The 11,706-nt window shown below is 42.0% G+C and overlaps 2 protein-coding genes across 2 annotated transcripts in view; both read left to right on the plus strand.

Moving 5' to 3' along the window:
• Nucleotides 1-11,706, plus strand: part of mrpl44 (mitochondrial ribosomal protein L44) — a 153,642-nt gene that overhangs the window by 62,094 nt on the left and 79,842 nt on the right. The gene's annotated exons all lie outside the window — the stretch shown is intronic.
• The window catches only part of rhbdd1 (rhomboid domain containing 1), a 24,541-nt gene continuing 15,300 nt past the window's right edge, over nt 2,466-11,706 (plus strand). Inside the window, exons 1-2 of the mRNA XM_048604846.1 lie at nt 2,466-2,589; nt 10,186-10,695. Of these exons, the coding sequence (XP_048460803.1) occupies nt 10,263-10,695 (433 nt within the window). The 5' untranslated portion in view covers nt 2,466-2,589; nt 10,186-10,262. The remainder of the gene's footprint in view (nt 2,590-10,185; nt 10,696-11,706) is intronic.

Raw genomic sequence — 11,706 nt, forward strand, 5'->3', positions numbered from 1 at the left:
CGCCCCCCAATCAATAGGTCTCCAGCTTGTTCTGTTTTTATTTCACCCTTCCAGGATATACTTTTGCAATTATGTTATCACTATAGTTTGCTTTTATCTGTTCACTTATCATATTCATTTTTTTCTTTCAAAATGCCACTTATGTCAGTAAACAGGGCATTTTGTAAGGATGGAACTTGTCTTTACCTTCATGAATATTTCCTGGAGGTAAACTGTGCCTGGTTTGAATGTAACCTCACAAGTTTGCTGTCTAAAACTGTAGCATAGATAAGCATGTGTACTTGCAATGACACTCCCAATTTTGATTGATTCCAGGGTTTAGAGATTGCTGTAAATTTAAGAAACAGGAGCAGGATTAAACTGTACAGACACTGGAGGCAGTTTTCTGTCTCAACTTCACTTTCCCAACATCCTCCCCATGTCGCTTTTGATTGCTGTAACCCAGAGTGACAAAATATCCAATTATTCCAGCCATAAGTATGCTCAACAAAGGATCAAGCATGAAGAATTTCAAAGAATCTCTCAATGCTTTGAAGAATTATCAACCCATTATCCTGAGACTGTACTCCCAAATCCTGGAGCCAGCTCTGTGTCTATCTACGTGGCAGTCAAGCCCCTTTGAATTTTTGTATGGTTCAATGAAATCTTTTTCACAATTAGCTAAAAGTTAAGCATATAGCCTATGAACTCATTATGAGTGCAATAATTCTGCCACTGTAAAGTAGCACTGGGGAGAGCTCAGCAATTTATTTGTTTGTGCTGTTAGCCCAAAAATTTGAATGCCTATTGCTAAAACTATTTAGAGAAAAGCAAGGACTTAATTAGTGCACAAACTGTTTGTTGCAGCAGTTTTTGTCTTTAAATGTGTGCTGCAGGGAATGAATAAAAAGGACATGAAAGACTAAGACTGGAGAGGAGTGAGCACTGAGAGGAATTCCCCTCAAAATTGGAAGATGCCTGTTGTACCTTGTAATCACCTCCTTTTTAAAAAAAAGTCCAAAAGTTACAGAAAAGTACAGATACTGCATGGGAAGAACTTGTATTTATGTAGTACCCAATGAAGCAGAATGTCAAAAAGGTGCTTCACAACAGTGCTACCATGGGACACTAATTAAACAGGTGACCAAGAGCTTGAGAGAAATTTTATTGAGTATATTAAAGGAGGCATGCAATAGAGGAATGTCAAAGTCAGGGGCTTGGGTAACTGCTGGTACAGTTGCACATGGTGTGGTCAATAAAGTTGGGTGTATGTAAAAGGCCAGGAAAGACGAGTGCAGAGATCTGGGGTCTAACTGTAGGGCTTGGAGAAGGTTACTATCATGGAGAGAAAGTAAGCTGTTAATGAATTTGAAAATGAGAAAAATTAACAAATTGAGGCATTAAAGATTGCCCGCATTCTCCAGAGTTTGTTTGCTGTCTGCCCTCCTGGTATAGTGGTAATGCCTAGTAACCCAGGGCCCCCTGCTAATGTTCTGGGGGCATGGGTTTGAATTTCCACCGTGGCCGATAGTGGAAATTTGAATTAAATTGTGGACCTCTTGTCATACGGTGGTCGTGTTCCTATTCCTGGACAGGAGACCTTGGTTCAAGTCCCACCTGCTCCCAAGATGTGTAATAGCATCTCTGAACAGGTTAATTAGAAAAGTAGGTTAAATTTAGAAAAAAAGGCATTTTACTGTGTAAATGTTACATTTCAAGAATATACGAGGGGCTGCACCGTTGAAAACAACAAGCTTTTATTAAAGCAAAGAACTGCAGATGCTGGAAATCTGTAACAAAACAGAGACTGCTGGGAGAAACTCAGCAGGTCTGGCAGCATCTGGGAGGAAAACCGTTAACGTTTCAGTCCAGTGACTCTTCATCGGAACCAGAAGCTTTTATTAAGGTGTTCACTCTATAAGGCTGCAAGCAAGACAACTGTCTCCTTCTAAAACGGCCAATGATTCCGTATCTCATCATGATCTGATTCTTAAATACTGTGACTAATAAGAGCAGGTCAGGGACTAGGAAGTCAGAGACCTGGAGTGCATCTGCACAGGTCCCTGGAGGTGGCTGCACAGTATCCAGTGGTAAAGGCAGCATATATGATGCTGTCCTTTATTGGGCAACATATCAGATTCATAAGCATGGATGTACTGTTGGGACCAAAAAAAGTTGCTGGTTAAGCCCAAGCTGGAGTTTTTGCGCAGTTCTGATCACCACATTAGAGGAAGAACATAAATGCTGGAGAAGTACACTGTAAAGCAGACTAGTGATCAGAAGTTCTGGAATGCTGCACTTTTGGTTTTGGAATGAGCCATCAAGAATTTTTGGACCAATATTTTCAAGCAACTCCATTTAAAATATTTTTAAAACAAGTAGGTACAATTAATTCTCATAGTATCTGGAAGCAAATGTTTCAAGCAACCTTTTCTTAATTCCTTCATCAGATATGGGTGTTGCTGGCTTGGACAGCGTCAAGGAAGTGGTGGTGAGCTGCATCCTTGAAACTCCAGTCTTTTTGGTATAGGTACACCCATTCTGGTGAGTGTTCCAGGATTTTGATCCAGTGACACTGAACGAAAGGCAATTTATTTCCAAGTCAGAATGGTGAGTGGCTCGGAGGGGAACTTGAAAGTGATGGTTTTCTTGTATTTCCTGCCTTTATCCTTTGAGATGGTAGTGTTTGTGGATTTGGAAGGTGCTGACTGAAGCATCTTTGTGAATTTCTGCAGTGCATCTTGTAAATAGTATGCATCAGTGGTGGAGGGAATGGATTTTTGTGCATGTGGTGCGAATCAAGTAGGCTGCTTTGTCCTGAATGGTGTCATGCTTTTTGAGTGTTGATAGGGCTGCACTCATCCAGACAAGTGGGGAGAATTCCATCACTTATGCGTTGTAGAGGAAGGACAGACTTGGCAACTTAACTGAGTTACTCACTGCAGGATTCATTACATCTGACCTGCTTTTGTAACCACAGTGTCTATACGCTTAGTCCAATTCAATTTGTGGCCAAAGGTGATTCCCTGGATGTGAAAAATTCAGTGACGGTAATATTATTGAATGTCAAAGTGTGACGGTTAGATACTCTGTTTTTGGAGATGGTCATTGCCTGGTACATGAGTAGTGTAAATATTACTTGACTTTTGTTAGCCCAATCCTGGATATTGTGTATGTCTTACTGCATTTGAACATAGACTGCTTCAGCATCAGAGGAATCGCAAATGGTTCTGAACATTGTGCAATCATTGGCGAACATCCCCACTTCTGACCTTATGATGGAGGGAAGGTCATTGATGAAACAGCTGAAGATGGTTGGGCCTAGCAATTACCTGAGGAACTCCTGCAGAGATGCCCTAGAGCTGAGATTAATGACCTTATCTTTCTATGTGTCAGCTGTGATTCCAACCTGCAGAAAGTTTTGCCCCTGATTGCCATTGTTTTCAGTTTTGCTTGGGTTCCTTGATGCCATGCTTGGTTTAATGCAGCCTTAATATCAAGGGCAGACTTGCCTCTCCCCTGGAATTCAACTGTTTTGACCATCTTTGAACCAAGGCTGTAATGAGGTCAGGAGCTGAGTGTCACTGAGCAGGTTATAGCTGCGCAAGTGCTGCTTGATAGCACTGTTGGTGACACCTTCCATCACTTTACTGATATTGAGAGTAAGCTGATGGGGTGTTAATTGGCATTGTTGGATTTGTCTTGCTTTTTGTGTCCAGAGCATTGTCTGGTAGATACCAGTGTTGTAGCTGTACTGGAACAGCTTGGCTAGGGATGTGACAAATTCTGAAGCGCAAGTCTTCAGCACCATTGCTGGAATGTTGTCAGGGTTCATAGCCTTTGCATTGTCCAATGCCTCCAATCATTTCTTGATATTGAATGGCATAAATCAAGTTGGGTGAAGACTGGTATCTGTGATGCTGGGGATCTCTGGAGGATAGATGATCCACTTGGCACTTTTGGCTGAAGATTGTTGCAAGTGTTTTGCTTTAACCTTGGTACTTTGGTGTTGGATTTCCCTCATCATTGAAGATGGGATATTTGTGGAACCTCCCTCTAGTGAATTATTTAATATTCCACCACTATTGACAAATGAGTGTGGCAGGATTGCAGAACTTAGTTGTGACCTGTTTGATGTGGAATCGCTTGGCTCTGTCAATTGCTTGCTGTTTATCTTCACACAGAGAGTAGTGGGCGTGTGGAATGTGCTGCCGGCAGTGGTAGTGGAGTCAGATACTTTAGAGACTTTTAAGCGACTCTTGGATAGGCACATGGAGGATAGTTAAATGTGGGGTATGCAAATTTGATCTTAGTAGGTCAGCACAACATTGTGGGCCGAAGAACAGTACAGCACTGTACAGGCCCATTGTTCTGTGTTCTTATGCAGTTTGACATGCTGCTGGTCCTGCTTTGTAGTTTCACCAGGTTGGCACCTCCTTTAGATGTGCCTGGTGTGATTCCTCACTTGCCCTCCTGCACCTTTCATTGAAACAGGATTGATCACCTGGCTGGATGGTAATAGTGGAGTAGGGGGTGTGCTCAGCAGTAAGGACAGTTCTGGTGCTGCTGGTGACCCACAGTGCCCTGTCATGGATGCCGAGTCTTGAATTGTGGGATCTGTTTAATAACTATCCAATTTAGCACAGTGATAGCACCACAAGAGCAGGCCGTTTGACCCCTCGAGCTACTCCACTATTCGATAGGATCATGGCTGATTCGACATTCCTCACATCCACTTTCCTGTTCTTTCCCCATTAACCTTGATTCCCTGACTGATCAAGAATCTATCTCAGCCTTAAAAATATACAAGGTTCCTGTCCCTCTCAGCTCTCTGTGGCAAGAGGTTCCGAAGACTCTCAATCCTCCGACAGATTCTATGATGATGAACAACTCCAGAATCATACAGCACAGAAACAGACCCTTAAGTTCAACCAGTCCAAGCCGAACATAAGCCCAAACTAAACTAGTCCCACCTGCCTGCTGCTGACACACATAGCTCCAAACCTTTCCTATAGATGTACTTATCCAAATGTCTTTTAAACATTGTAATTGTATCACCATGCACCATATCCTTAGGAAGTTCATTCCACACAAAAACCACCCTCTGTGTATAAACATTTCCCCCACATCTTTCTAAAATCTCTCTCACCTCACCTTAAAAAGGTGCCCACAGTCTTGAAATCCCCCACCCTGCAGAAAAGACAGCTACTGTAAACCCTATCTGTACCTCTCATTATTTTGTGAACTTCTTTAAGGTCATCTCTCAACCTCCTACGCTCCAGTGGAAAAAGGCCCAGCCTTTCTTTTTAACTGAAACCTTCCATACCTGGCAACATCCTGATTAACCCTTTCCACCTTAATAATATCCTTCCTATAACTGGGCGACCAGAACTGGTCACAGTATTCCAGAAGAGGCCTCACCAATGTCAAAGAACAACAAAGATCAAAGAAAATTAGAGCACAGGAACAGGCCCTTCGGCCCTCCAAGCCTGCACCGATCCAGATCCTCTATCTAAACCAGTCGCCTATTTTCCAAGGATCTGTATCCCTCTGCTCCCTGCCCATTCATGTATCTGTATAGATACATTTTAAATGACGCTATCGTGCCGGCCTCTACCACCTCTGCTGGCAACGCGTTCCAGGCACCCACCACTCTTTGCGTAAAGAACTTTCCACGCATATCTCCCTTAAACTTTTCCTCTCTCACCTTGAAATCGTGACCCCTAGTAATTGAGTCCCCCACTCTGGGGAAAAAGCTCCTTGCTATCCACCCTGTCTATACCTCTCATGGTTTTGTAGACCTCAATCAGGTCCCCCCTCAACCTCTGTCTTTCTAATGTAAATAATCCTAATCTACTCAACTTCTCTTCATAGCTAGCGCCCTCCATACCAGGCAACATCCTGGTGAACCTCCTCTGCACCCTCTCCAAAGCATCCACATCCTTTTGGTAATGTGGCGACCAGAACTGTAGTCAGTATTCCAAATGTGGTCGAACCAAGGTCCTATACAACTGTAACATGACATGCCAACTCTTGTACTCAGTACCCCGTCCGATGAATGAAAGCATGCCGTATGCCTTCTTGACCACTCTATCCACCTGCGTTGCCACCTTCAGGGTGCAATGGACCTGAACACCCAGATCTCTCTGTGCATTAATTTTCCCCAAGGCTTTTCCATTTACCGTATAGTTCGCTCTTGAGTTGGATCTTCCAAAATGCATCACCTCGCATTTGCCTGGATTGAACTCCATCTGCCATTTCTCCGCCCAACTCTCCAATCTATCTATATTCTGCTGCATTCTCCGACAGTCCCCTTCACTATCTGCTACTCCACCAATCTTAGTGTCATCTGCAAACTTGCTAATCAGACCATCTATACCTTCCTCCAGATCATTTATGTATATCACAAACAACAGTGGTCCCAACATGGATCCCTGTGGAACACCACTGGTCACAGTTCTCCATTTTGAGAAACTCCCTTCCACTACAACCCTCTGTCTCCTGTTGCCCAGCCAGTTCTCTATCTATCTAGCTAGTACACCCTGGACCCCATGCGACTTCACTTTCTCCATCAGCCTACCACGGGGAACCTTATCAAATGCCTTACTGAAGTCCATGTATATGACATCCACAGCCCTTCCCTCATCTATCAACTTTGTCACTTCCTCAAAGAATTCTATCAAGTTGGTAAGACATGGCCTTCCCTGCACAAAACCATGCTGCCTATCACTAATAAGCCCATTTTCTTCCAAATGTAAATAGACCCTATCCCACAGTATCTTCTCCAGCAGCTTCCTCACCACTGACCACTGACCTGTTAAACCTCACCATGACTTCCCAACTCCTATCCTCAAAGGACTGAGCAATGAAGGCAAGTGTGCTGAATGCCTTTTTAAACAACCTGCCTATATGTGATATAAACTTGCTGAACCCCTAGGTCCCTCTGTTCTCCAACACTGACCAAGGTCCTATCATGAATTGTATAAGTCCTACCCCTAATTATCGTACCAAAATGCAATACCACGCATTCATTCAGGTTGAACTCCTCTGCCATTTTTCAGCACATTGACCCATTTTATCATAACACTAAAGGATTTTTATTTTAGATTGTTTTGTGACCTAGCAAGGTAAATAATGGGGCCTCAAAGTTTGTTAAATATTTCTGGAACTTGTTTGTGGCATTATAATTTCTGGTGTCTCAGTCAATGCCAGATAGTCTGTCAGGTTCCCTCTCTTGTTTGTTTGAGACTTTCTAGCAGTTGATTGTGAAGCCATTTCAGAGGGATGTTAAGAATCAACTACATTGTTCTGAGACTGGAGTTACATGTTGACCATGCTGGGTAAGGACAGCAGTTTTCCTTTCCTAAACGACGTTAACGAACCAGATAGCTTTTTCACAAAAAATGGCAAGAGTTTCACGCAATATACTTACAAAGTTGTATTTAATCCACCATCTACCATGGTAAGACTCAAGCCAGGTCTCTGGGTTACTAGTCCATCAACAGTACCACTAGACAGACAATCATCTCCCTACTAAAACTGACCAGAGGAAGGGTAGCACATTGTGAAAAATGTACAATATGTTGCAGGCAGTAAGAGAGAAATTGAGCTGATTTCATACCAGGCAACTATTTCAGATATCCAAGGCTGGAGTGCATATGCAGAAAGCACATTTCTGAAATGCTTAAAATGTTAACACACATCACTTATGTACAGTGCTCTCTAAACAAATATAAAGTTTATTCATGGAACTCACTTTTCCAACTCAAATTTATTTTTGAGTCGGTGAACAAATATGCAGGCACGTGGCAGGCTTGGTCAATGCAGCTAGTTTGCCTGAAGGGTATTCTTAATATTTGTACATTTGGGGGCGGCAGCAGGGATTGAGAAGTCTCTTGCAGAAAACGAACAATTCATCCAGTGTGTTTGGTCCGTTATTTAAGCAAGGCATGCTGACCAAAACACGGGTAACTTCAGACAGCTTCCCAAAACATCCATTTTAAGGAGGAATTGCATTCCATAAGCAGCAAGCACGTTGCCTATCATTTATTTCCTCAAAAGGGACCTTTGTTCAAATAATGATTGAACAGTCCTCATTTTAAAACATCTGTTTATCCTTTGCTGTAACAATATCCAAATGTATTCTTGTCATAATCTTGTTTTTTGTTAATGGGTTTTTAAACAAAAGAACTTCTATCAGTTTACGGCTGGAATCCTGAAGAAATTATTACTGCATTATCTCAAAGCTTTGGATCATGGAGCAGTTTTATTGTCTTATTTGTGAATGGAAGCAGGATTATATGTTTGCAGGATTTCAGTGTTACAGATCTCAGAGGCATTAACTTAAGTATGGAATATTGAATACCTTGAAGTGATTTACAGGCTAGAATATAAATCCACAGCTAAGAGACTAATCAACAATTGAATAAACCACTTTGACAGTAATAGGAGAAAAACAGTGCTTTTTAGGATTAATTTTTCATAAGAAGAAAGCATTTTATACACTTTTGTCTTGAAATTACATCACAGGATACTGAAGGGAATCTGAAACTCTCATTTCTGCTATTTACACAGATGTTAACCTATTTATTTCACAAGGACTGATCCTCGGTTAAGCAATCGTTAGTTTCTCATAATATAATTTTAGGTCCTGAGTCAACAACAGTCTCTGCTTCAGAAGTTAATCTTACCTCGATGTCTGAGATCCCCTTAAATCTCAACTGTTTCCAGATGTTTAAACTGGGGCTTGAAAAGCCAGCAGACAATTCTCTTGTCTTATAAAGCTCACAATTTTGTCCCTCCTTTTATTTGTAGCATATCCAAAATACCCATTTCTTGTTGTCTAGATGTCTAATGTGAAACGGAATGTATGAATTAATGGAAGATTTTAGCTTTAAATTTGTATTTAAGATGTCTTGTGTAGTTCTAGATGGGTCAAAAAAAGGTCACGCATTCCTTGATTTATTTTGGATGAACTAAAAAAGTCTTGGATGACAAATTTTACTTTTGGTTCTTAATATGAAGAAGCACCTTGAATGCTGTTAATTCTCTGCTTCAGATATTGAAAAGTAAATATAGCAACCCACTGAATCGTTTCTTTGGTGCCCGTCTTTGGTGCAATGGCCTAGTGGTATTATCACTGAACTGTTAATCCTGTGATCCAGCTAATGTTCTGGGAACCTGGGTTCGAATCCCACCACAGCAGATGGTGAAATTTGACTTCAGTAAATATCTGGAATTAAGCGTCTAATGATGACCATGAATCCATTGCCAATTGTCGGAAAAACCCATCTGGTTCACTAATGTCCTTTAGGGAAGGAAACCGCTATCCTTACCTGGTCTGGCCTACATGTGACTCCAGACCCACAGTAATGTGGTTGACTCTGAACTGCCATCTGGGCAATTAGGGATGGGTAATAAATGCTGCCAAGCCAGCGATGCCCTCATCCCATGAATGAATAAAAGAAAATCTGCAGAGTGTTGAAACATTTTCTGTTAATGTCCTTTTCCTGCCTTCAAATAGGTCTAGCCTATGTATTTACCGTTATGATAGGCTAGTCTTTTTAACTGATATTAGGATATTTAATAATAGTTAATGGTAATATGTTCCTGATGCCCAACTCGGAGGAGGGTAATCTGTGACATGTAATTGGGAGCATGTTTTTTTTAAGTTGGCAGGTAATGGTTACAATACAAAGTGTTATTATATGAAGTGTTTTGAGCCCTGCCTAGCCAAAAAATCTGAAATCTCAGCGCAGTTTTTGATTTAAATATGAATATCCCACGCAATTAAGTCAATGTTCATTGAGATGACAGTTGACTTGGTGTTGTGTAACAAAGATAGATGTGGTTAGCTGTTCTGAGGAAGGGTCACCAGACCTGAAACGTTAACTCTGGCTTCTCTTCGCAGATGCTGCCAGACCTGCTGAGCTTTTCCAGCAATTTCTGTTTTTGTTTCTGATTTACGGCATCTGCAGTTCGTTCGGTTTTTATTTAGTGTGGAAAGTTTGCAGTCATTTAACACAGCAGGAGAGTTGAATTGGATAGAGAATAACACAACGATTGAGCAGCACAACATTTGTTTCTTTTTAATCAAAATATTGTAAAAGTGAAATTTCTTGTTCATTAATCTGTTCAATAAAAGTAAATATTATGCTAATATGTGTGTGTGCTTTGTAACTCCAAGTTGTGTTATTGTTGTTTCAGATTTTGGTCCTGAATACGATATTAACTAACCAACAGGACATTTTACAACCCTGAGTTAATACCTAATTGTGGAAGTCATGCATTCCAGGCACCGAGGAGGGAACCTGGGACTGCTTCTGTTACTTAGCCAGATAATCCAAGTGGGATTTGATAATATTCCAACTGTTACGCTGATAACAATGGCACTGAATATCTACCTTTTCTTATCACCAGTTAAGCCGTTATTGAATGTTTGCATCAGTGTGCATGAAACTTGGAACAGAAAAGATTGGAAACGTCTTTTTTATTCACCGTTTCACCATGCTGATGACTGGCACTTGTATTTCAACATGGTGTCTATGTTATACAAAGGGATAAAGTTGGAGCCGAGGCTTGGCACCAAGTGGTTTGCCTACATGTTGTCTGTGTTTTCTGTCATGACTGGAGTCGTCTACTTGGTGCTGGAAATACTCCTTGAAGAACTGATGGAAGACCATTCATATAAAATGCAATGTGCAGTTGGTTTCTCAGGTAAGAACGTTCACTACTTTTTGCTGAATTTTATCCTCATTAATGTGAGCTGTCATTTCACAAAGCATTAACCACTTACCTTTTGTGTGCAGCCTTAACCCTCTCTTCTGTCTAAGAAAATCCTTAATTTTGTTCATTGTATTAGGTATTAACAAGTTAAAATTGCTTTACCAAACTTGAAAGGTAAAATAGTGAACGTTTGAGTAAAAGCAAAACACTGCAGCTGCTGGAAATCCAAAACAAGCCCGGAAAATGCTGGAGAAACCTAGCAAATTTAATGTGGTTGAATTTGACGTTTAAGTTTGGAACACACTCTGCTTAAGGCTGACTTTAAAAGAATGAGGCATAAATTCAGCTAAGTTGTCTGTAGAGATAGTAGGAACTGCAGATGCTGGAGAATCCGAGACAACAAGGTGCAGGGCTGGATGAACACAGCAGGCCAAGCAGCATCATAGGAGCAGAGAGGCTGACGTTTCGGGCCTAGACCCTTCATCAGAAAAGGGGGAGGGGAAGGGGGTTTTGAAATAAATAGGGAGAGAGTGGGAGGCGGATAGAAGAGGGATAGAGGAGAGGATAGGTGGAGAGGAAACAAACAGGTCGAAGAGGCGGGGATGGGGCCAGGAAAGGTGAGTGTAGGTAGGGAGTTAGGAAGGGGATAGGTCAGTCCAGGGAGGACGGACAGGTCAAGGGGGCGGGATGAGGTTGGTCGGTAGGAGATGGAGGTGCGGCTTGAGGTGGGAGGAGGGGATAGGTGGGAGGAAGAACAGGTTAGGGAGGCAGGGACGAGCTGGACTGGTTTTGGGATGCGGTAGGGGGAGGGGAGATTTTGAAACTTGTGAAATCCACATTGATACCATTGGGCTGCAGGGTTCCCAAGCGGAATATGAGTTGCTGTTCCTGCAACCTTCGGGTGGCATCGTTGTGGCACTGCAGGAGGCCCAGGATGGACATGTCGTCTGAGGAATGGGAGGGGGAGTTGAAATGGTTCGCGACTGGGAGGTGCAGTTGTTT

The sequence above is a fragment of the Rhincodon typus genome, chromosome 13, assembly GCF_021869965.1.
Source record: "Rhincodon typus isolate 14 chromosome 13, sRhiTyp1.1, whole genome shotgun sequence".
Taxonomy (NCBI): domain Eukaryota; kingdom Metazoa; phylum Chordata; class Chondrichthyes; order Orectolobiformes; family Rhincodontidae; genus Rhincodon; species Rhincodon typus.